General features: G+C 40.3%; 1 protein-coding gene across 3 annotated transcripts in view; it reads right to left on the bottom strand.

The window, feature by feature from the left end:
* The window catches only part of FERMT2 (FERM domain containing kindlin 2), a 100,021-nt gene that overhangs the window by 4,185 nt on the left and 70,382 nt on the right, over positions 1–25,454 (bottom strand). For 2 of the 3 annotated variants that reach the window (XM_084631046.1, XM_084631045.1), the window contains 10 exons: positions 17,281–17,506; positions 17,076–17,178; positions 16,553–16,660; positions 12,737–12,871; positions 10,283–10,332; positions 5,905–6,029; positions 4,056–4,162; positions 3,510–3,731; positions 878–898; positions 132–256 (listed from right to left, as the gene is read on the bottom strand). In XM_084631046.1, the coding sequence (XP_084487172.1) occupies positions 132–256; positions 878–898; positions 3,510–3,731; positions 4,056–4,162; positions 5,905–6,029; positions 10,283–10,332; positions 12,737–12,871; positions 16,553–16,660; positions 17,076–17,178; positions 17,281–17,506 (1,222 nt within the window). The remainder of the gene's footprint in view (positions 1–131; positions 257–877; positions 899–3,509; positions 3,732–4,055; positions 4,163–5,904; positions 6,030–10,282; positions 10,333–12,736; positions 12,872–16,552; positions 16,661–17,075; positions 17,179–17,280; positions 17,507–25,454) is intronic. The other variant, XM_084631047.1, reaches the window with a different exon arrangement.

Raw genomic sequence — 25,454 nt, 5'->3', positions numbered from 1 at the left:
TTTACAGAAGCTGTTTCTGTATAAACTACACTGTTCCCAACTAGGAATATCTCATGGTAGCTTCAAATAAGACAATAATCTGCACATTCATACATGAAAATTTTACTTTATTACTTAGCAGAACCACTGACCTTGCAATAAAGTGTGTGATGCCAAATTCTGGTAGAGACTGCCAAGCTTGAATAAATCGCATCTTGGCTTCAATTAGACTCATCTGAGCTACATTCTGATGGGCCTCCAATATCCTGGCTGTGATCTGAATGTGATTAGACACAGTCTTCAGGCAACTGTTGTAACGTTTGAAATATTGTGTAAACCACACGCCCCCCCAAAACCATAACAAAACAAAAAACAAACAAACAAACCCTACACACCCAAAACCATGTATATAATGTTAGACTCCCTGTTGGGAATTTTAGTAAGTCAATTACACTGTCAAACAGATGTTTGCAGTTTCTAAACTGCATCATATGCTATCGGTCATGAAATGGAGTATGTCACAGAAAATAGCTGCCATTCGTGCCATAGTTAATAAAAGATAAATATGGAGCTGCTTTTACCTAAGCACCACTAAATATTTGTGGGTATTATTTTTATATGCCAGGCATGATTATAGATGCAAACGTTTTGGGTACACATTAAATTTTAAGATGCACAATGAGAATCAACTCCTGAAATGTACATTTCTAGTATAAAGGATTCTTATTAGCAGATTGACAGCATAAAATCACTGGGGATCATCATCATTAATACTAAGAGAGTTATGTTCCTCTAGGTGTTTTGTTTTAGGACTACTCTCCATATGAAAGGGTTTTAAACTATTTTTTAAATTAAATTAATCTGAATTTTAAATTTATTTATTTTTACTGTCACTTACCAAGTCTCTTATATAGCCTGGCTGTAGATGACAATGCGAATAAAGGAAAAGGAATCAGAAAGAAAAAAAAAAGCAATCAGAAATATGGCAACAAAGCAAAGAAAAAAGTGCAAATTATCTGCAAACTGAAGTTCAAGCAAAAAACATGCAAATTTTCTTAGGAAGGAAAACAGCAAAAAGTGAATGCAAGCATGAAAAAAGGGAACAAGGAAACATAGAACCATCCCTCATTCTACAGCCATCAAAAATTAGGAATGTCTCATTCATCTAGAATGATTTATGTACGTTTTATAGGCATTTCAGAATTCCACCAGTGGCCAAAGTCAAAAATAGAGGGAAAATTCCCATCCTCAGCCTTCTTTCAAGGTCTTTGGTTGAACGAGACTCAGCTTTACTTCTCTTTAGAGTGCGCAAAGCCATTTACCATTTAAAAAAACTAGCTTCGGTCACTTCAGATATGAGGAAAATATCCCCATAGTACCTTTCTCAGAGAATAAATTAAAATGCCCAACACAGTTCAGTGGCTACAGAGATTCTAAAATTACACAAGGAAAACAAAAATTAAAATTGCCATCTGCTTTATGCATCCTCTTTCCTGAGGATACAGCTACACTAAGGACTGCAACCATAAATGCAGTCTTCTGTTTATTTTGGACTGAATGTTTTAGATGTAAAACCACAGAAATTCATTGGTCTGAGCAGAGTAAATGCCACAAAACCAAATCAGAATTCACAAATTAATATTTAAACATTATGAATCTAAACAGTTTGCTATTGTGTTTCTGTCTTAGCACGTCCTAAATCCATTTGCAAACCTGTAATATTGCAAATGTCAGTTTACAGTAAAACCATGAACCAGTTAGAGGGCTGGTTTGTAAACCAAGTGTCCGTATCACCACATTCCTAAGCAGACCAACTCATCCATCTGATACAATAGTTAACGTGATCAAGGACATTCACATTTATATTGACCTATTGAGATCATTAGTCCAATAATGAGACTGTATGGGTTAGTGAAAACTTGACATTTATCTTTAACAGATCAGTGGATATTGTAAATGTACATTTCAGATAAATTTGCACTTGGTGAGAAGTTTCCCCCCGAAAATTACCCTCAATTTAATAAATTGCAATAACTTGGTGTTCCTTTTTTAGCTGGCAGGCTACATTCCATGAATTCCCTGAGGGCAGCATTTCCTCCATTCCCCATCACTCCCCCATCACATGATGCTGTGTGATAAACAAACAGTCTCAATGCAACTTACACAACCTCCAGGACACCAAGAAGGAGGAAACTAATAAAATGCAAAGGGGGCAAAACTGCTGAACATTCTTGCTGCCTTTATAAATGAAAGGCTCTATTTATACTTAACTAATCTTCAAAAGGGATCTGTGGCTTCAGAATCGTTGGCCTGGCTTTTACAAGTCTTTTACTGTTATCTCCAGTGTTGCACCTATTGCTTCTTAGCCAAGATATAAACACACTATGTAAATAATACGAGTTAATTGTTTCCCCAGGGTCTATTTTACTAAGATCAAGTCTACAATGTCTTATATATGTTATAATTTGTTATATATGCAATCCTTCCCCGTCCCCATGGATATAAAGGCTTATTTGGAGAATAATAAGGGCTATAGAAAATGAAATTCCACTGTCAGGAAATCATACTGTGCCAATAAATAGCTACATTTTCCCGCTTCTCTGCATGGCAATCCCCCTTCTGATTTCCAGAGATCAGATTCAGACACAGTAATTTAACTACAGATTAACAATCAGTGTACTTGAGTTTATTAAATCATCAGAGACACTGAGCAATGCTTTAGTTATTTTTGCAACTTTAGCCAAATACTGTGAGACTTTGTGCAACCCACGTATTTGCTTGTTTTGTGGTAGAAATAATATGATTCTACCATTCACTGACTAGATATAGATTACTACTCAAATTAAGTCACAGTTCTTTAAAAATATACATTTTCAATGGCTGGTATTTCATCTATTTACAAGTGTTGGAACAGTGCAAATAAAAAAAAATACAGACTACATTACAGCAAAGCCTGTGTAGAACACTTTGTAAACAATGGGAATCTAAATTAATCCCAAGAATTTCTGCATGAGCTTTGTGCACATGAACTGAACTAAAAATCAATTCCTACTGTTGATTTACTCTGCCACAAACATCCCATTACGTTAATATTAAGGTATACAGAATTGACCAATTTACTGATGTGCAGATGTTGTTCTTTTCTGTGTACCATATTACAGAAGTTTCAAAAATGTGCATAAAATAATTGACTCCCATTGTTCAGACTCTGGGAGACTGTCAACGTCTGCTATCTAATTGCAAATTTGACATACATACTCTGAATAAAACATACTTAAAATCACTGGGATCACATGCTGCAATCACTTGATATTGGTTCAAAACCAAAAATTAAATTTACACACGATTTAAGTAGTAACATTGTCAAATTCTGTTAAAATGCATTAACATCCGATGTACCTAGGATGAAATCTTAACCCTAGTGAAGTCATCTACTGCCATGACAAAACTCCCATTGACTTCAATGGGACCAGGATTTCACTCTTTGGGTTAAACACAAGATTTCTGGAAAATGACTAAAACCCCAGTACCTGTTTGTTCTTGTACTTTTTCAGGTAGCGAGGTGAAACCAGACATTCTGGATTAATGTCAGTTGTGACTTGTTCTGGGATTAACTGTGGATCTGGGTTCAAATGCTGCATCTTCAAAAATGACAGAATATTCTGAACTTCTAAGTTGTACGAGCTATCTGCCATGGTCTTGCCCTTGGAGGCTAGCCTGCAGGCTGCCATCCAGTGTGCATACTGCTTCTCCTGCAATTAAAGGCAAAAAGGGCACTCAAAAGGAAGGTAAATCTTTCTTTTTTCTGTTCAAACAAAGCTCTGTCGAATTTTTCAGTACAAGAATCGAACATTTTTCAGTACAAGAGACATACAATGGGCCAAAACTCTGACCAAAGTGTAGGATATAACAGTGGTACATAAGGAAAAGGAGTAAGGGCCAGTCTTGTACATTACATCTATATACACACAATGCTGTGCGTTTGTCAAAAGAATATGACCAGCCTATCAAAATGTAAGCCATGGTGGAGGAGTATATGGGGGGCAAAGAGAAAACAAAGCCAGTCAGGGACTTACATTATCACAGCGAAGCCAGATTTCATTCATACCATCTGCAACTGGAATCAGAAGTTTGATATTAAACTTCTGACCAGAGATGTTTACATCAGGAGTAACCTCGCACCCTGTAATAAAAGAGCTAGTGATTAGTGTGTACGGAGACACAGGCTCTAAAAACAAAACACACACACACACCACTCCAGTCTAATAGTATTAAAACAGTATCCCAGTGATATGATGTGTTATAACCTGGCTGAAGAATGTACACCATGCTTTGTTTTTAAAGCAAGTAAAAAATTAAGGGAAATCAGAGGAAAAAGTACAAAACAGTGTTAGGAGCAAACGGATAGCTCTGGCTTTAGCTGCAAGACATCTGCCTAGTTGCAAAGGGTGTGGTACTGCAGATAATAATGTAAACCCACATTGCGGGATTTAGCTAACTGTTTAAATTACAATCTAGGCTATAACATTTCAGCTTCTGTGGTGAATCATCTCCAAGACGATGGACGGAAAAATGAAAAGCAAGATCTATTTTGAGGGAGAAAAACAAAAACGCTATACAAGTTCAATTAAATTTGGCATTACAAAATTTGCTTGACCCTTCATTTCCTCTCAAATGGACCAACATTTTGAATGGAATTACCTAGTCTAATAATTCTCTTATAACAGCAAAACCAGGTGTCAGGTGGGGTGTTACTAATCTAAAACTATCATCCTGTAAAAATTACATGGGTTGGGTGTGCTGCTTATACCTTCAGTACTGAGGCACTAGTTTTCCTCAAATTTGGTTGCTGAAAAATCTTAAAATGTTTGTATTAGATGTTAAGCATTTTGAGAACTCCAGTTTCTTGAAAACATCTAAGTTAACGTGGGCTTCATTTCAACTCAGTCTCCAAGATTCTTTTAAAATGCAGTCAGAAGCAGCAACGTCAAAAGCTCCCAAAAAGGTATTCCAGGCTACACATCTCCGTAACTATAGTCTGAGATCATTTGGCAGCCTGTCTGTTGTTGCCTTCATGGTAAAAAATTAAAGCTGTCAGTAGTTTCTGCTGTTCCATAGCCCTCTGAGCTGGAATAGTTGACTTCTGAATATAAGGCAGGCCAGCAGCCTTAGGAATTTTAAACGTAATGTGCAAGTCTTACACTGGGACTTTACAGCTCTGCCACTTTCTCGCTCAGGGGTATGAAAAAAACACCCCCCTGAGCGCTGCAAATTTCAGCGCTGTAATGCGGCAGTATAGACAGTTCACCAGCCCGGCGTGGATGTGGTTTTTTTTAGAGTGCTGAGCTGTGTTGTGACTGCACAAGCCACGTTAAAGAGCTGCCGTGGCAGCGCTTTAACGTTGCCAGTGAAGACGTGCCGTAAGACTTGTGTGCTCACATAACAGGGGAGAGGAAAAAAGGCTGCATTTGAAGAGAAAATATTGCTGTTTACAAGTCTAAACTTGTTTATTTCAATAAGTCCATCACAAAAAAATAGGATTACATAATATACAGCTCCTATATGCTCTAACTTATTTTTGCTTCACTCTAAAAGCCAGACACATGTACCATCAACTAAAATAAATGCAGATTTCAACAATGAGCTTTGAATATTTTTTCTGTGTGAAAACAGGCTAAGTTTTCCACGAGCCTGCTGATCCATACAGCATTATTTATGCTATCATCACAATCACTTATTTAGAAGTGTATTTTTACACCATACTTAGAAACCTCAGTCACTTTTCCTTTAATACTCAACACTTCCTTTAATACTCAACACTACATCTGAAGTGTAAAACAAAAGGAATCTGAATGTAGAAATAAATGGTGACAATGACAGACTTGTTTGGATAACGTTACTAGAACGGCACGCATCTCTCCTTACCTCTTAAGTTCATTTGGTGAGCTGGAGTCCCACTGGATTCATCTTTGCTTTTATAGCAGGAAATGGACGTGTCTTTGAAGGTGCACCAGTATTGTTTGTAACCTTTTAGCGTCAGTTTCTTAGGCCTGCCAGACAGGTCGATATTACTACATTAGATCTACAATTCACCTGGGTAACAGCGCTTAGTTTAAGAGACATTGTAGGTAGCTGGGCTCTTAAGCTGATCTTCTGTACCTTGAACATGTACCATATTGAAGTTCTTATATTCAGAAAGCCAGATGCACAGCTTTTCCCTTTGCTTACCTCCCCAACCAAATCCTGCTTCCGCAGGGTTTAAAACCCCGAGCTTACAATGATGTACAGTAAACAAACTGATGCATGAGTGATCCCACTGGATCAGTAACGGAGTTGCACAATTATTTGTCCGCTTATTTTCATTACCCTCTTACAGAGAAGATTTGTTCAAGAAAAATAAAAAAGGTTACAAGCTTGGACTCTTGACTCCAAGTACTTCCATAGGGGACAAGTGTCAGACTAACTCCTACTAATGCCTATAAAAAGAAGCTTCCATGAATCATGGAAAAAGGTTGTTTTTCTTCTGTAATATTAAAAGAAAGTTATTTATTAATTATTTTGAAAGTTAATGCTTTGATATTTAATTGAAAATCATGAGGTTTGTTAAACAAAAAAATCAGAGCCACGCATATGTAATCTTTTAGGCACCTGATTTCACATGGTTTATTACAGCTGTCTCTCTTGCTTGCCCCTTACAAAGGGGTCTGTCCAGTGAAAGGTTTCGGTTCCCTCTCTGTGGGAGGCCTGAACGCTAGCTCCACAGAAGCCCTTCATGATATTCTGTTCCACCAAGCCATACGAGGATGTAGAAGTAGCCATCCTCATGCGTGAAACCCACAGAATTCTAATCCCCACCCCATGGCATTTTACATTTCACTCTAGTGGATCAAGTATTTTAGTTGCTAATGGGTGAACTTCGAGAAAGGTTTAAGAGGCTCATTCCAGCATAAAACTTCCGGTATTTAAAGCACTGATGCACCTATTTTGGCCTCCCACTGCGTACCTGCATCCCATTTCATCACCCAGCACAGCTCTCATTGACTTTCTGCCTCCTTAAGACGACCGGTACCCCCCATACCGGGTGGGCACCAGCTGAAGGGGAGGACACAACCTCCCCACGTCTCCTCCCTCCCACACTCCTAGCCTGGGTGCCCCCGTGCTCTCCCCGCTGCTCCCCACGTTACCAGTGTATGTGTGCGTGGGGCTCTGTCCTCCCGCGGCGCTGGCTCTCCCCCACCCCCTGGCATGTTCGGCTGCTCTTCTTGGCAGCCGAAGCCAGGCAGGGAGTGGGACAGAGCCATTCCTGGATGCTGCCCGGTGCAGTGCAGCAGCTGCCTGGGAGCGTGCTGGGCTGTGGCAGCAACAGCCTGTTCCCCGCCCAGGCTCAGCAAGTCAGAGGGCCCCCCCGCGGCATGTTCAGAGTCAGCTCCTGTTCGCAGAAGCAGAGCCTGGGCAGGGAGCAGGTTGCCACCCCTCCCCCGTCAGGTGGCAGGCTCTCTCACAGCCAGCATGCTTTGTGCGCAGCAGCAGCCAGCTGCGAGAGCGCCGCAGGAGCGGACTCTGAGACACCGTGGGGGAGAGGGGGTTCCCCCCCCCCCCGCCGGCTCGCTCAGCCGCTGTCCCAAGAAGCTAAGCCTGGGCGGGGGGCAGCCTGCTACTGCCACAGCCAGGTGCTCTCCCAGTCATCCAGGATGCTGTGCTGCACCAGGGAGTGTGGCTGGAAGAGGCTTTGGCCCTGCCCCTCCCTCTCTCGGGCTGGGGCTGGCTGCTGCGGGGGGCCACTCGACCCTTCGTGACCCTCCCACGAGTCACTGGCTACTTCTCTGCTTGCCCTGCTTCCTCCATTTTAAGGGTAGAGAGCACTATGGGGCTCAATGAACAGTGTAGTCCAAGGCTTAATTCCCAGCATGTGAAATGTAAAGAGGAAATGCCCAGGAAACAGCAGGAAAACAACTGACTCCTCCTGTCCAGTCTAAAGACTGTAGGGAGAGAGAAGTCCTTGGTACTGGAGGAAGCCTGGAAATGTGGGGGAAGGGTTAGGAGGAAGTCAGGAGGTGGGGGAGAAAAATAGAGCCAAAGGCCCAGCTTTTAAATGAAGTTAGTGAAATGAAGTTCAAGTGAAGTTTAAACGAAGTTAGTGAAATAAAACTTTTAAATGAAGTGTTGGTTTCGGGATGAGCAGATGTCTGGTCTCACTCATTTTGCCTTCATCAGTTTTCTCCATCCTAAAGTTCTAAGATATCACAATAGCCCTGTATGTGGTTGTGGGAAGGAAGGCTCAGTTTCAAAAAGTTTGCTGCCATGACTCCCCCAGTTTTCATTTAAAGATGTTCAGCCTCTAGCCAGAGAAGAAGAGCGAGCAAGTTTTTCCATCATTTGTCTGTGTGTCTTGATCCACATTTTCCTTTGCAACCCTCATTTTAACCTGCAAGGGGCAAGGCAGGGCACTTTGGCTACTAAGCTTAGTCATCATGCTGGTAGGTGTGAGGTAAGTCTCTCAAGCCCCAGGGACAACAGTGTTTCTTTCATGAATTAGTATAGCAACTTCTACACTCTAAAACATGCCCGAAGAATGCAAAGGACATGTCCCATCCAAGATTGGGCCAATTTATACACAGTCATTTAAATGCGTTTCTTATAACATACTGCCTGGCCCCATTTTTAAAAAAAGTTCTCACAATACACTCTAGTCTCTTTATAGGTGAGTCGAGTCCTTTACAGTTAAGATATTCTCTTTAGGAAACCAGATGCCTATAGGAACACACCTTGGTTTCAATCTAGATCTGCTGCCTGTTGAGTAGTGGCAGCTTGAGCTGAAGTCATTCTCAGCACCTCAGACACACTTGGCTTTTTCTTTGGTGGAAGGCTAAAGAAACAGAACAAAGCCCCAGTTCGTCCAAACTGCAGCAACAGATGAAGCAGATGCTGTAGCTCAAGCAAAGACAAAGATGATGATTATAGCAAGGTCTGGAGAATTTAGGATCCTAGAGCACCCAGTGCTTTGCCTTATAGATTTTTTAGATTTGTTTAACCTTTCTGTATATTAAAAATTCAATTTAAATATTCACCTCCTCTTTCCTTAGGTACATGGATCCAAGAGAGTCTAGTGAGTCTAACACCTTCCAAAAGATAAATGATGTTAGTCCCACAACTCTAGTTAGCTAATCAGCTAGCTTCCCAAGTTATGCCTTTATTAACAATTAATTATGTCAAACCGTATCAAAAACTAAGCCTCTCTCTTTTAAAAAGAATTCACACAGATGGATAGACACACTAGCTCTGAAACTGTGCTGTAGCAATCAAAATATACCACAGAGACCCAGACTGAGTCAAGTACTATAGCTAACCTGATAAACATGCCTTACAAGATGGACAAAAAAACCTTTCAGTAAACAAATGACAGGCTACGGTTCAAGAAGACAAACCATTACAAAATAAAGGTTAATTACAACCCTGTTCTCATGCAGTTGCTTTTCTTCTGTTCCTAACCCATGAAGTCTCATTGAGATCTATGCACAGATTCCAGAACTTTCATCATCTCCCTAACATGATGCACACTCAATTGCAAGAGATGCCCATGACTGCCAGAATATTTAGTCAAGATTCAAACATGACTATTCCCAGTTTCCACATACCATGAGCCAATTTATAACAAAAAAAGCAGTACATGAGCCGGAAGAGCATTGCAGTTAACTCAGACCTGCTCCTTTTGGCAGCCAGAAGAGAACAGGCAGATTAGAAGGACACTTGTTTGTTATTCATCTAGTCTCTCAAACCAAGAAAAGCACTTGAGTAAGGTTTCTAGTTTCATGACAGTTCTAATTTTAGGATTGCTTGATTAACTTCCTAGCATAACATAATATAAACATTTCAGCACCAGCTAATGGTGAAGTGTAGCCAAAGCATGTCCCCTCCCGCAACTCCGGAGGGGTATGGGTGGGAGGGTGGGGAGGGGCATGGAGCAATGAAATTCTTATACATCTGAAGAACTGAATCAGTGTACTAGAAAATGTAGTAAAGCTACAGCTGAGTCCTTTAAATAACGTTAAGTGGCCAGTGTATAGAATAGGTGCAAAATAAAGTGGAAACAAACAGGAAGTTTTAATATCTAGAGCACCAGGGTATTTTAGCTAGACTGCAACTATGAAGTCAATGTGTTAGAAGACATTTCACATCACACAAACCCAAGCAGTAGCATGCAGCAACGAATCCAGACAGCAGAGCAGAAAGGGAATTATGCAGTACTGTCATTAATTATTCATTGACATTAGTTTCACAAGCGCCTCTTCCCATCAGTACTTACTTGAACACTTTAATGTAGTCGGCAAGCTCAGGAATTGAAGTGATGTCACCCTGAAAATAAAACATCATTCATTTGATTTGTCTGCCAGATACAAGACTCAGTTCTAGGATGGGAGGATCCAAAAACAAGGCACTGGGGACAGTGATTCAGTTTATAGGATAATGCCACGCAATTTCCTCAGTTACGATGGGGGAAAAGCTTGATAAAACTTCATTGTCAAATGTCAAGGGCTCACAGATCACAGACTACTTTATTAGAATACAGTTTATTTCACAGACTGAGAAAGAGAAGAAAATTCACTCCAAAGAAGTGCTGTTTTGAAACTCTTTACTCAACACACAAGTAGCAGGAGACAACTGACTCATTAATATAGGTTTTTAAAAGGTCCGTACTGCACTTGAAGTTCTGGAGTTGATTCTGCACACACACACACACACACCCCCACACACACACCCCCACCCCCGAAGTAGTTTAAGACTGGCCTGGTGTTTGAGAAGAAGCGCAGGTTCTTTACGACTTCACGGCTTTTCCCTTGAACCCGAGCCCCCCAAAAAGATGCTGCTTTAAAATATCACAAGGGGTTGTTTAATTGCTTCCCAATGGTCTAAAATGGCAAAATCTTTCAGTATTGTCACACTGGACTATACTCCTAGAACATATCTATGGATTTCAGAGTCACAAAAAAACAAACAAAATATTCATCCTGAGGTGGACACTGAAATGGACAGTCTCAACCAATGTGCCATTTCTAAATTTCTTCATTCTTATCTGGCAGGGTAGGCTCCTCAATATGACGTTTCGTGGCACTGAAATATGAAGATTCCTCCTATTGAAAATGGTCTAGATCCTACATAAATAGTGGCTTTCCTTCTTCCCACTGTACATCCATCAGAAGCAGCACAAGTTAATACTTCTAAAGCTCTGTTATCAATAATGATATTTTAGCAAGCAAAAGATCCACATTAATTTCAAAAAGATACACTATAAATAGTTTAAAAATATACTTAAGATGGCTGCTAAAAGAGAAAAAAAACCAAATTTGAAGATTTTGGTCTTTTATGCCTTGAAAAGGTTAGAACATAAACAAGTGAATTCAGAGCCAGCATAAAGTGTGTGATGCTCCACTGACTGAAGATACCGAAACCTTTCAAGGTTGGTATTTGGCCTTAACTCTTCTTTCACAGTTCTATTCTATGGAAGAGCCAAGTACTACAATAGTACTGTGTTTTAGAAGTTTTATCATTTGAAACTAGTCCTGGTTGACTAGGGCTCCTAGGTGCTACGGTAATACAAACAAACATGTGATATAGGAAAACAACCCTGAAATATATTAAGCTACTTAAGGCCAAAAACACTAACCAAATGATATTTTCACCATTACTTGTTGTGAAAGTTACATGTGAAGAAACATGGTGGCTATTTTTGACACCGTAAAGCTTTGTCCACTAATTAAGGAATAGTGGAAGAAAAACTAAATATATTCAGAACTGAAAAAAGAAAAAGGAGTACTAGTGGCACCTTAGAGACTAACCAATTTATTAAATTAATAAATTGGTTAGTCTCTAAGGTGCCACTAGTACTCCTTTTCTTTTTGCAAATAGAGACTAACACAGCTGCTACTCTGAAACCATTCAGAACTGAGTATTTTCTAAGCAAGTACAAGAAACAGAAATTAATTAAATCAAAATTTAATCTGAGTTTTCCTTGACACTGTTGTATTTCCCATGTATAATGGCTCAAGTTTTAGTGAGGCCATACTTCACCCAGCAGTGTAAACTTAAGGAAGCCAGTGTGACTCACTTGTGGTCACAGAGGCAACCTGTGGTTCATACTAGATTAGAATCTAATAATCTTCATGCCTCAGTTTGTTGCTATAGCCACAAATATATTGTTATACTTCATTTCTACAGGAGGATCTTTATATGCTAGCTGATTGGGCAACATTATGGCAGGTAACATTCAGTGTGAAAGGATACATATTAGAACAAACAATTTGATCTACTGATGCGTGTCAATGGGTTCTAAATTAACTGTAAATACTCAGGACAGAGAAAGGAGGTAACTGAACAGCACAGTGAAATCATCTGCTCAACAACAGTGTTGGTCAAGGAGTATTATATTGCATTAAGGGCTAGAGCACAATGCCAAAAATACTATCCCCACTAGCGGGCCTTCATACTACTTGGCAACCCTATGCTTAGTTTTAATCAACCCTTCTTATACCCAATACAGCAGAAACAGTGTCCAGGGAAGGACAGCAAAAATGATCAGAGGAAGGGAAAAAATTTCCACCTGAGGAGCGATTAAAAATATTAGGCCTATTTAGTGCAGAGGAGACAAATAAGAAGGGATCAAAGAAGGAAGGTTGCTTCATCAGCAAACTTACTATAGTACCACTTAAGTCTGCCTGATCACAAGCATTTATTTAAACTTTAAGAAGTCATTAACTCTTACCAGAATCGTTGATGTTTTACCACCTTCTAAAGTAATTTCCAAATCAGACAGGGCAGCATCAACTTCATCAACTTCTTTGTCACTGTTGTTCAAATGATTTTCTGATGACATGATTGATAGTTTGTTGATGTGGTACTGAAACACAAGTTAGAGACCCTGTTGATTTTAAATACACTGTACTTTAATTTAACAGAATCATAGAACATCTATCTGACCGAGCAGAAATCTCACTATTGTCACATTCATTGTCACCCACTTAAATAGCTGTAAGGAAAAACCAAAAAGAAAGCCATGGTACAATATGGTATCCCCCGGGATCACACTTTGAATGACCACAGCAACAACACTGGAGAAGAGGCTGGCAATCCATTTTAGATGAGTGCTATGCTGTTCTATATTAAAGTAACCAGAAGATAATACAGCTATAGTATTGCTCTATGCTCCCATTTAAAACATTAAAACATTATTAAAACTGCAATTGTGCTTGTAGTATAGACTCTACTGGGCAAACAATGGACTAGCCAGTTACATAAACAGGCTTCATTCTATCACCCATACAACAGAATTTACAAATGGAGGCCTGAAGCACAGAACTCATGGGTGGGATTTCTAAAGCATGCTCTGCGTTGGCCTAGCTCAGCTCCCACTGCAGTCAATAGGAGATTTACCATTAACTTCAATGGGAGCAGAGTTAGGCCAATGCTAAGTGCTTTTGAAAATTCCACCCGAAGTGACTTGGCCAGGATCACAGGGAAAGCATGAGAGTCAGAAACTGAACCCAGATTTGAGTCTCAATCCAGGGCCTTAATCACAAACCCATCCTTCCCTACTCAGTTTAGAATACATGAATGACATAGTTGGCTCTACACAGGTTTGGGTCCAGACAACATGGTTAACATGTGGCAGACAGCTCTCTGTTTTATGGTTACACATTTTGCTGTATGGTGCTAGTGAAACTAGTTTGGCTGATCTTCATCCCTTCTAGCTTTCCATGTGACAGAACATCTCGGAACGCACTGCCTCAAGTGATGCTGGTGCTGCTCTGTGAATTCTGGGAGCTCTATCTCCCAGGCAGCACAGGATGGCTACCAGATTGCTTGTCCTAGTTTATTCTGGGGAAAGCTCAGCTCGACTGTATGGTAACTGAACGTGCAAGCCCAGCTGACAGGTGACTGTTGTGAAAAGGCTGCTGTGCAGACACCTCAAACATGGCTTTTGTAATAGGGTCCGAGCATGACCTAGTCACAAACCAGAGTTGTACTCAGGGTAGACATAGGCATATCTCAACTCTTGTTATAGTCTTCTTTAGATTTTGCAGGACAGAAATAACCAAAAACCCCAAACGACAAACCTAATAATCTATTTTAGGCTACAACAAAGTTTAGCCAGTTACTCATTCTATACCAGAAAGGTGCAATGGGAAATGCCAACTTGAAATGCAAATGGCTGGTCTTATCACATTATTACATCCTTCCCCCACCAATATTGGGGCACAGGGTAGAAACTAGTCTCTTCCCTTCCTCTGTCACTTGCAGCTGCTTCCATCTGCTCTAGGGTGTTGAGAGATCAACTGTTCTGTCCTCCCTGCTAGGGTTCTTAGTTTTCTCTTCAGCATCCTCGTTTCTTCACATCAGTTGGTTTCCACTTGCCAGCCTCCTGGGGAATCTGTGGGTTGGCATCCACAGTGCATGCCTCAAATACATCCTGCAATTCCTGACGAGCTGATGGTTGGTGATTTCTCAGCTCTCTCCATTGGCGACTAAGTCTTTCCAACCAGTGCCCATCATCTTTTCTAGGCACTTATTTTTGAAGGCATCTAGTTAAGTGTCTAATATTTTGGTAGATCTCCAGCTCTCTCAGCCATATGCTAGCACTGAGATTATGTTTACATTAAAAATCCTCGGTTTTGTTTGAGCACTGTATATCTTTGATTTCCATATCTCACGGAGTCTAATAAATGCTGGGGATGCCTTTCCCATCCTTGATGTCACTTCCTTCTTGAGGTCTCCATTAGTCAATATGATGCTGCCCAGGTATGTAAACTGTTCTACTTTCTTGATATTTTTGTCTTCTACTTTGATATTACTGCTTGATGCCAGGTTTCAAGGATGTTTGTTTTAGCATAACTAGTTTTGAGTCCTACTTGGCCTGGTATTTTTGCCATATCGTCTGTGTAATTTTTTGAGGGACGTCATTCAGTTGCACAATATCAGCAGCAAAGTCTAGGTCTTCTATGTATTTGCCATCTACCCACACTATACCAGTGTTTGTATTGCAAATACACTTCATTATAACAAATAAAATGGCTGGGATTGCCATTTCAGCAACTGCTACTATCTAAATTCCTTCTATGTATTGCCTTGCAATAAAAGCAGCATTGTGCACATTCAGAAAAGTATTCATGCTCCTTAAAGACAGTGGCATAGAAACAACATTCAGATCTACAACAAATCTACAACACTAGAAGCAATTCTTCAAAGAAGTTAATGGATCAGCTACATTAGAGACTGCATCTCCAGCTATGGTGCTCCAAGAAGGTTGTGCGCCTCTGGGTCAATAAAGATCAGAGTGTCCAGCTAAAAGCACACAAAGTATCTCAGCTGAGGGGATCTGGCTGTGGAATGAACTTCCAAAGGAGTACAGAAAAATCCAGAGTCTAACCAGCTTCAGGAAATGTTGCAAAATCTATTTGATAAACCCTTTTTTAAATCATAAGCAGAATGGCATTCATAGCATGATCTGCTCCCTCTTTTACCTCACCAGAAAAAACAAAAAACCCCAAAAAACCTACACCCCCAAACAGCCTTCTATAACCTGAGGAAGAACGAGAGCCAGAAATTCCATGAAGTCCACTAGGGATTTTGCTACTGCCAATCTATTTTATGCTGCAGGCACTAGGGTAATGGGCAGCAGTATAAAACCCTAAAATAGAAATGATCTTTCCGGGGGAGAGCTATTTTCTCTGGTGTTCATTCAATAAGTATTTTTGAAGGCAGAAACTTGTGACTAAGTATTATAATCCAGAGACGATATAATTGCCACAGCCATACCACAATTAAATCTACAAAGCTGAAACTCTTGATGTCACAGTGGATGTCAAACATCATGCACCTTGGGTTGCTCTTATAGGAAAACTGGAGAACAAACTTTTACATTCTTGCTTTCTCTCTTTTTTCCCCCCCTTCAAAAATGACTGCCATGGGTTGAAATCCATACAGCCCTGGATCTGCTAGGCCAGAGATGTTTCTGCATGGTGGAGGAGAGAAGCAACCTGGCTGCCAGATATACTTGGGACCACCCTTAGACACAGTTTACAACCAGTCTTATGGAAATGAATGTTAAAAGCATTCACCACATGTATTACCGATGCCAAATTTGCACATAATAATATTCTGCACAACAGATAAATAGTTCTGGGAAACCCACAGATCATCATCAGCTGTTCTAGGGGCAAAGAGCCAGAAACATACAGTTCAGTAACCTAATGTACTTATTTGTATTTTTTTTTTAAAGGCAAAAAAAGAGTCAAGATAGATACACACATCTTTGGGGAAAATAATCTAAATTCCTTTTCATGTGAAGTAACAAGAAGCAAATATTTAAATTACCTAAAAAGTTTAAGTAAACACTAGAGAATAGGAAACAAGCCAAGTTTCACTAGAACAGAAAGTTCAGCTTCCTGACAAAGATAAAGCAAGGCTTTTATTGAACTAGTTGAAGGGAATTTTAGTTTCAATCCACCCCTTGATTTAAAGCCTACAGAAGGCTACAAAATTGCAATGGAGTTCAATTAAAAAAAAAGGGTCCGTCTCTTACCTGTAACGCTGCAAACATCATCATTTCTTCTTCCGTACATTCTATTTCTTCTAAAAGAATAGCCCATTTAGATTGCTCATAAAGCTGGTTGATTCTGATTGCATCGTACTATAGTGAAACACAAACACACACCACACACACATAAAGCACCTGCAAAAGGCGGCCTGGGGCCCTTTACACTTCAAACATATCTAATTAAAAAGAGAACAAACATCACTAGACTTATTTTTACATCCAAATTTCTACTTGAAATTTAAATGCTAAACCACTTCGACATTGAAACAACCAGAATTCCCTTAACAGAGGCTCAGGCAACCACCTGCTTTTATTCATTTAGCAGAGTCTTGATGTGTAAACAAACATACAGTGTATTTATCATTTGAAAGACACAGGATCGCATTTTCACAGATGGGCAGCTGAGCAGTAGCCCATACAAATGGGCGTGCAGGCATTCTGAGTGCAGACACTGATCTCCACTTTTTGAACGTTTGGCCATATGTACAAGACAGAAATAACTCAGTACCTTTGGATTCAAGTCAAAAAAATTGTAGTACTTGAACCGGAGCAGTAAGGCCTCATTTTCTTTCACATCTTGTTCCATGAGCGATCTTGACGAATCCAGCCATCTGCAAGTTGTCAACAACAGATAACAAAAAAAGGGTCTGGTTGAGACTTCGTAACCATTTTAAGAATGCAGTTTAAGTTTTTAATACATGTCTTTAACTCACCCTTGGTTGATCTTAGCTTTATCAAGAAGTGCTTGTGGCTTGTACATTTTTGCTAAGATTTCTGGGGATGTAATTGGCTGGCTGACAGCAAGTATACCAGGATTCCCTTCTGATAAAGCACTATCTCCAAACCAAGCAGAAGTTGGGGACAGAGGGCTTCCATCGTGAGAATCATAGGTGGGCGTCATTGTTTTGCTATAAAGTCCCGGACTTGAATATATGCTTCCTAACAGAACAGGAACAAACATGTGAAGTCAGCTTGTGTTCAAATTCTGTACGCTCGATGCAAAACAAATACAGTAAATAGATTTTAAAAATCCTGAGACTTAAAAAGAACAAAACACAAAAACCGGACACTGCAATGCTTGTTTTCCTATGAAAAGCTAACCTATTTTAACTATCCTTGATAAACAAGACAGATCAAAAGTTCACTTTACATTTAACCCATGTGAAAATACTTAGAAATCCACCCTTAGAGGTATGAACTGTGCCTTCTTATGTTTCTACAGCACCTAGCACGTTGGGGGTATTACTGGAGACAATAAAAGTAGATAATCTGTTGCTTACGCATTTTGAAAGTCAAAGTTTAGAAGAGTAGGAAAATAAGGAGACAGCCAAAGAAGCCACAGGGGACAGGGACAAAAGTCTAATGAGGTGGGGCTCACCTTTCACTGGGCCGATGTAAAGAACATCAGTGCCTACAGAGAAGGAAAGAAAGGAAGTGAGAAGGCAAGAGGGAGACAATGAGAGAAGTCAGAAACAAAAAGGGACAGATGAAGAAAAACATGCACAACTGTAAAAGACTTAGAATATTTTGGTTACATTATGTCATATGTTTGTTTTCGCAAGTTGGACTTGAAACCAAAACTACCCTCTTTAAACCATGCCCTAATTAAGTCAATTTTGACAGCCTCCATACATGTGAGATGTATCAGTAAGAGTAGCTGTTGCTATCTACTGACCAAACTTTATGAAATGTGCTGCTTACTCTTCAGAACAGCGTGTGGTCGCCTAGCCTTAAGGCCTGCCTTTTAAAAATAGCTGATAATTATTCTATTGAGTCTGGTAAATTTTTCAAGCCCACAAATTCTATTTGAGGGAAGTTTTCAATAACCCTGGGAGTGGTGTATGGGTCATTCACCAGTTTGGATATTTTGACTCCTCACCTCTGTGTAACAAATATGAAAAAGTCTGTTAGGCCTGATCATCACTTGCTCTCTTCAGTGGTGACCACTTTTCCCACTGTGTATATTTGTATTGCACATTGGAACAAAGGTGTAAACTTGAGAATGATATATTTAAACAGATTTGTCTTAAAACTAGAGACGATGTGGTGAACTGGATATACAAAAAGCTTTTTTTTTTAAATTTATTTATTTATTAATAAAATGGCTTTGATTATACACCAATGACCTGGATTCTCTGAACTCCTTAATGACAATCTGAACAGTTTATTTAACTGCTGAGACACCGGGAGTTAAGATTTCTTAACATGACTGCAAATTGCCTTGCCTCTTTACTGCACTTAATGCTGGCGAGAGTCCAGCTACCCAGATGCAAAGCAGGTCCTGTTTAGCAGTTTTCAAGATACTTGTGTTGCCACAGTGTGTTCTGATCATCTCAGCTGTTTTTGAAAGGGAAGAAATATGCAGTTGATCTGTATTCTTTGTCTCTCCCCAACTCTTGGCATCTCTCAAAAAAGCAGAATTTTAAATAAACCAACAGGTCACTCTGTAAAGGCTGCTTATTTTCACTTGAAAATGTGAAAGTCAGATTATATGTGCATTAAGTGGGGTGTGTGTGCGCGTAAAAATATTTCTCCAAAGTGTGTAGTACTTGGCAGGTTTGAGCTCAGCATGAAAGCTGCTCTATAACAATTAGATTTTTCAGCCAAGTCCCAGCACGAGCAGAGAGAAATTGAGTCTTTTGGTTCAACTATTTGACTTTAGACTCCTGGTTCTTGCAGAACTTTCAACAGTACATGGAAGGGTTTTCTCACTGTGTGTTCAGGCAAACCTGATATTTGGATAAAAAATACTCTCTCCTTATTGTCGTTCTAGAGAATGTTAATAAATAAATGGCCAATGTTTTGGCAGGCTGGCTTTCATCAGGGCACACGGACCAAATGAAGTCCCAACTTCAGAGTATTATTTATGCTGAAATTACAGTCATCAATCCTCAGGGGGTTTATTTGGAAAAAAAAAAAAAAAAAAGTATCTCCTTCTTAAAGGGTGACAAAGGGTAGAATTTAAGCATCAGCTTAAGCAGCTCCCTGAAAAGTTAATTAAATAACAAAAAACAAAACATTCCTACCTGTTTAAAAGCAGTATGTTAGGGTACAGAGGTTACTTTACTCATTCATTTTGTGAGTTAGGGGGAGGGAGAATTTTTGCAAGGTGGAGATGGATGGTAAAAGGGCAAGAGTGAAGAAATGAAAGGAGAGATGAGAGATTGGGTTTGTATTAAAACAACGTCTATTTCAGTCTTCAGTTAGGCCATTCATTCATATTGCAAAATGCTTTTCTCAATTCAAAGCAGTTGGTCCAGAATTCTTTAAAAAGCTATTGTGTGTACTCCAAATCCAGTGTCACAGTACTGTCCTTTCTTTAATTCACCAGTGTAAAATACCTGCTCTTCAGAATAAGCTTTTCTTACTTAAGATATGCAACTGGCCCCTATGTCAGATTCAGTGGGGGGGGAAAAGGGTGGTTTTCCTTTTAAAAAGGAAACAGTTTTCTAGCTCACAAGGGTGCAAAGGAAAGATTCCAAATGTGAAAAGGAGGAAACTGATGTAGAGCTGGCTTCCTAAGTCTGCAGATATCTGGAAATAATGGAGAAGTAAACAGTCTCCATTTCTCTCACTGGAGGTATTCCTTTTAATTATCACACTAAGACCCAGACTTTCAAAAGTGAAGTACAACTACTACACACCTAATGAGCATTATTACAATTGTGTCTGCAAATCAGGCAGATGAGTTTGACGTCGCTTTAGTATAAATAAGATATATTTCCAACGTCTTGTACCCATTGGACAGCTCTACATCGGCGCAGCTGCACCACTGTAGCGCGTCTGGCGAAGATGCTCTATGCCAATGGGAGAGTGTTCTCCCGTAAGCAGAACTACTCCATCTCTGTGAGAGGCGGAAAGCTATCCTGGAGTGAGAGCGTCTCCTGCCAACATAGCCCCGGTGTGGACAGTGCTTAGATAGCTGTAACTTGCATCGCTCTAGGGGCTGTTCTTTTTTCAAACCTGAGTGATGCAAGTTAAAATAGACTTAAGCAGTAATATAGATCTGCCCATTGTTTTTCTTCTCTGAGGATTAAATTCCATTATTAGCTCTTCATTGCTTCTGTACAGATAGCCAGTGGTCATTCTCTCAGTTCACTGTTTTTCATGCCTTCTTTTAAAAGTATTACTATTGTGAAATGGAAGTGCAATGTAGTTACTTTTGTAAGGCTACACTGGTGCCCTAAAAAGAAAAGGAGTACTTGTGGCACCTTAGAGACTAACCAATTTGAGAATAAGCTTTCGAGAGCTACAGCTCACTTCATCGGATGCATACTGTGGAAACTGCAGAAGACCTAGGCACTCAATTAAACCAGACTCAAAGTGCTTCTATGGTCAGAAGAATGACTGTGTAAAATCAGTGCCATTTAATTCAGCAGATCCACACCCTGTACTCAGTCACATCCCCTTGATTTCTGTCTCACATACATCCTAACTACTACTATCCGTGCGGGGGAGAAGATCCTGCTACAGCAGAGTAAGCCAGATTCTTTTCAAGCCTGCAAAAGCCATGGACTTCATTGGGATCAAATGCAGGCCAACACACTCCACTGGCGAAAATCACACCCTAAAATATGTCTCAAGCCATCAGTTCTCCACTGCTCTTAGAAAACTATTCCCAATCTATAGCCTTGCCTTTACTAGGAAAAGAGGTGTGTCTTAACACATCCTAAAACCCTAGTGTAGACAAGGCAGTTTGTTAGTTTTAATATGTTAGCTGGCTGAAGGAAACTATAATGGGGAGTTCAGGTTTACCTTGACCAACTACCACAAATTAAAGCTACAAACTTTTGTTGTTTACACTAGGATATTGTTCACCATGTGCTAAAAATACACCTTTTTAAAATACAACGCAATCAGGTTTACACAGTTGTTCCAATGTGCAATACAAATATACACAACAGGAAGAGTGCTTACTGCTGGAGCGAGTGCGTGCAGTTATTCATCAGATTGCTGCCTAAGAGGCAAGCCTTGTGCTCATCTTCCATGCCCACAGAAAAAGTGGGAAGGGAGGAAGAGCCTTGAGAGTAGAGCTGTACGTGGAGTGGGATACTGTTGGATACTGGGAACCTGCATAGGAGATTTACACTCAAAGCGTGCTACAGAATCGCAGCTCCTCGGTGATCCTTTCTCAAAAGGCTCCTAGAATGGAGAAGGACCAGGGCATCAAAAGTGATGTGGAAAAGCTGGCTGCATCCCTTGTTGGAACTGCAGACAGTGAGAAAAGCAGCTACTGCAGCCTCAAGGTAGTAACAGCAGCTGCGGTACAGCTCTATGCCACACCAGAGCCTAGGGGATGATTGCATTCCTTTTCTCCCTAGCTCAGAACCTGGGTGGGGACACCATCTGCCCTGAAGGGATTACAATATATATATAAAATTGCATCCACACGCATGGGCGAGGACACACACAAACTCATTCAGGTTGCCAAGTCAAGCACTCAAATAGTAAAAACTTGAAGAGTGGTCAGTTTGGATGAGCTATTACCAGCAGGAGAGTGAGTTTGTGTGTGTATGGGGGTGGGGGGGGTGTGAGAAAACCTGGATTTGTGCAGGAAATAGCCCAACTTGATTGTCATGCACATTGTGTAAAGAGTTGTCACTTTGGATGGGCTATCACCAGCAGGAGAGTGAATTTGTGGGGGGGGGGGGAGTGGAGGGTGAGAAAACCTGGATTTGTGCTAGAAATGGCCCACCTGATAATCACTTTAGATAAGCTATTACCAGCAGGACAGTGGGGTGGGAGGAGGTATTGTTTCATATTCTCTGTGTATATATAAAGTCTGCTGCAGTTTCCACGATATGCATCTGATGAAGTGAGCTGTAGCTCACGAAAGCTTATGCTCTAATAAATTGGTTAGTCTCTAAGGTGCCACAAGTACTCCTTTTCTTTTTGCGAATACAGACTAACACGGCTGTTACTCTGAAACAACTCAAATAGTAGAAAATACAATTAAATTTTTCTGTGCAAACTATTTCCCAGACTCCTTGTTGTTTTTGTGGATACAGACTAACATGGCTACCCCCTGATACTTAACTATCTCACTATTTTCTCCTGCCTCCATACATCTCTGCCTCCTGCTGAATCCATGTTTAAACAGAAAAATAAGAATGACAAATGTGAATGATAAATGGGAACTGTTTAAGAACATTTTGCTAGGTGCCCAGAAAACTTCTTGGCTAAGGGAAGTGAGAGCAGCAATAATACAAATTATATCTGTAAGACAAAAAAAAAAAAGGGGGGGGGGAATTTGATCGCAATTAATATAAATTAGAAGTTAAAAATTATAGAAAATTGTTAAGGGGTACAAAAGAACACAGAAAATCTATGGCCAGCAGAGTTAAGGACAGTAAGAAAGAGGTGGGGTTTTTTTGCTTTTGTTTGGTTGTTCTTTTTAAAAGCACAAGAGAAACAAAAGGAACCCTGAGAATGGCACTGGTCCATTATTAGATGGAAATGGTAGAGCTATTGATAATAATGCAGAAAAGGTGAAGGGTTCAATAAATATTTTTGTTTTGAATTTGGAAAAAAGCCAGATGTACCTGCCACGATCAAATATTTTCCATTCCAGCTGTAACTAACGAGGATGTTAAATAGCAGCTACCAAAGTTAGACATCTTTAAGTCAGCAAATTTGGATAACTTGCATCCAAGAGTTTTAAAAGAGCTACCCCAAGAAACTCTGTGGACCATTAATGTTAATTTTCAGTAAGTCTTGCAATACTAGGGAAGCTCGAAAGGACTGTGAAAAAGCTAATGTACCAATATTTTAAAAGGATAAATGGGATGACCTGGGTAATTATAAATAAAGAATTAGAAGAGAATAATACAATTAGTGCCAATCAACATGAGTTTATGCAAAACAGATCTTGTCAAACTATCATTTTGATAGGATTACAAGTTTGGTTGATGTTACACTTAAGACTTCTACAAGGCATTGGATTTGGTTCTGCACAACATTTTGATTAAGAAACTATAACATACAAAGTCAGCATGGCACAGACGTCTCAAAATGTAATTATAAATAAGGAATCATCGAATGGGTGTGTGTCTCTTGAAGTCCCATACGGATCAGTTCGTGGCCCTATGTTATTTAATATTTTTATTAATGACCTGGAAGAAAACAAAATCAATAAAGTTGCAGATGTCACAGATTGTGGGAGTGGTAAATAATGAAGACGACATGCCACTGATAAAGAGTAATCTGGATTACATGGCAAATTGGGTATAATCCAACAATATATGCATTTCAACCTTGCCATAATGTAAGATCATACATTGAGGAACAAACAATGAAGCCATACAAAGGAGGGGAGGGGTCCTATCCTGGAAAGCAGTGACTCTGAAAAAGACGTAGGGATCATTGCGGATACCTAGCTAACCATGGGCTTCCAGTGCGACACTGTGGTCAGAAGGGCTAATGCAATCCTTGGATGCAGAAACAGGGGAATTTCAAATAGAAGTATGGATGTTATATTACTTCTGTCTCCAGATCAGGGTCTGAATAGTGGGCAGGAAATAAGGAATTCAGAGATTCGGATTTTTATGGCCAGAAGAGACCTTCGTGTTCATCTAGTCCAAGGGTCTCAGAGTCCCAGCCCATGAACCTCCCCACTGCGTCCCGTGGCGACGAGACCCATGCAGCCATGCTGCCGGCTGTCCGAGGCAGGCGCTGCCCCCTGCAGCTCCCATTGATTGCGGGAGAGGAACAGAGCTATCATCACTAGTCATGGGGCAGAGTCCGCCATGAAGGCAGAGTCACTTCTTCCCCCACAATGAATATAAACAAGTCAACATACCGAACACCTATCTGATGCCCACCTTGCTGCAATCTTGAAGGTTTCAACGGCTCAGTCACTGAGGCCAAACATCAACAAACTGACAGAACTGAAGCGTTGCCAGGTGCCTGGCAAACACTAAACACACTCTGGCAGGTGAAGAATCGTATAAAGTTCAATGACAATTTTATTATTTCTAAGAAATTCGAAATAAAAAATACAATATAAACGTTTTCTTTTCTGAACACCATCTTCAGTGACAGTATTGGCCCGCTGGGAGGATCTGAGGACTGGCAATGGCCCTAAGGTAAACTGAGTTTGAGACCCGTGATCTAGTCTAATCTCCTGCATCATGCAGGCAGTTGGACTTCCATGAATTAATTTCTGCCTCACGTCCAACAGTTGTGGTTGAACTAGAGCATATTTTTAAGGGCTTGTCTAGAGAGCACTGCAGTGTGGTCTATGAGGGTGTGAAGTGTACAGCTCCCTAGTGTGTGGTGCTGTAATTGCCCTGGGTAGACCTATGTAGAGCATGAATGAAAAGATACCTAGTTTGTATTGAATGTAGTCCTGTAGGACTATATTAACACACACTAGGTATCTTTTTGTTCTCACCAGCAGGATCTATATGGGGCAGTTATGAGTGAAGCACATTAGAGCGCTCTACAGCTAAAACCGCACAGAACCACACTGTGGGGCCATGCTGCTATATTGAAGAGCCCTGCATCAAATTTGTGTTCCCAATGCAGGTTCTTAAATACAGAAATCAAATCACCCCTTAACCTTCTATTTGGGAAGCAGAATATAGTGAGTTCCTTCAGTCTCACTGCCAGGCCTAGTTTCCAGTCCTTCAATCATTCCCATGGCTTTTCTCTGAACCCTCTGCAATTTTTCAGCATCTTTCTTGAAGCGTAGACACCAGAACTGCAACACGGTATTTCAGTAGTGGGCACACTAGTGTCAAATACAGAATTGTTAGTTTCCTCACAGGATTTTCTATCATGCTCATCCCTAGAGTCTCAGCACTTTGCGAACACTGATTTATTTTCCCAACGCCCCATGAGATGAGGGAGATGCTATCCCCGTTTTACAGATGGGGAAAGGGAGGCA

This window comes from Lepidochelys olivacea (genome assembly GCF_965140295.1).
Source record: "Lepidochelys olivacea isolate rLepOli2 genome assembly, chromosome: 6".
Taxonomy (NCBI): Eukaryota; Metazoa; Chordata; order Testudines; family Cheloniidae; genus Lepidochelys; species Lepidochelys olivacea.
The sequence above is the reverse complement of the archived record's forward strand: the minus strand, read 5'-3'. Positions and strand labels throughout refer to the sequence as shown.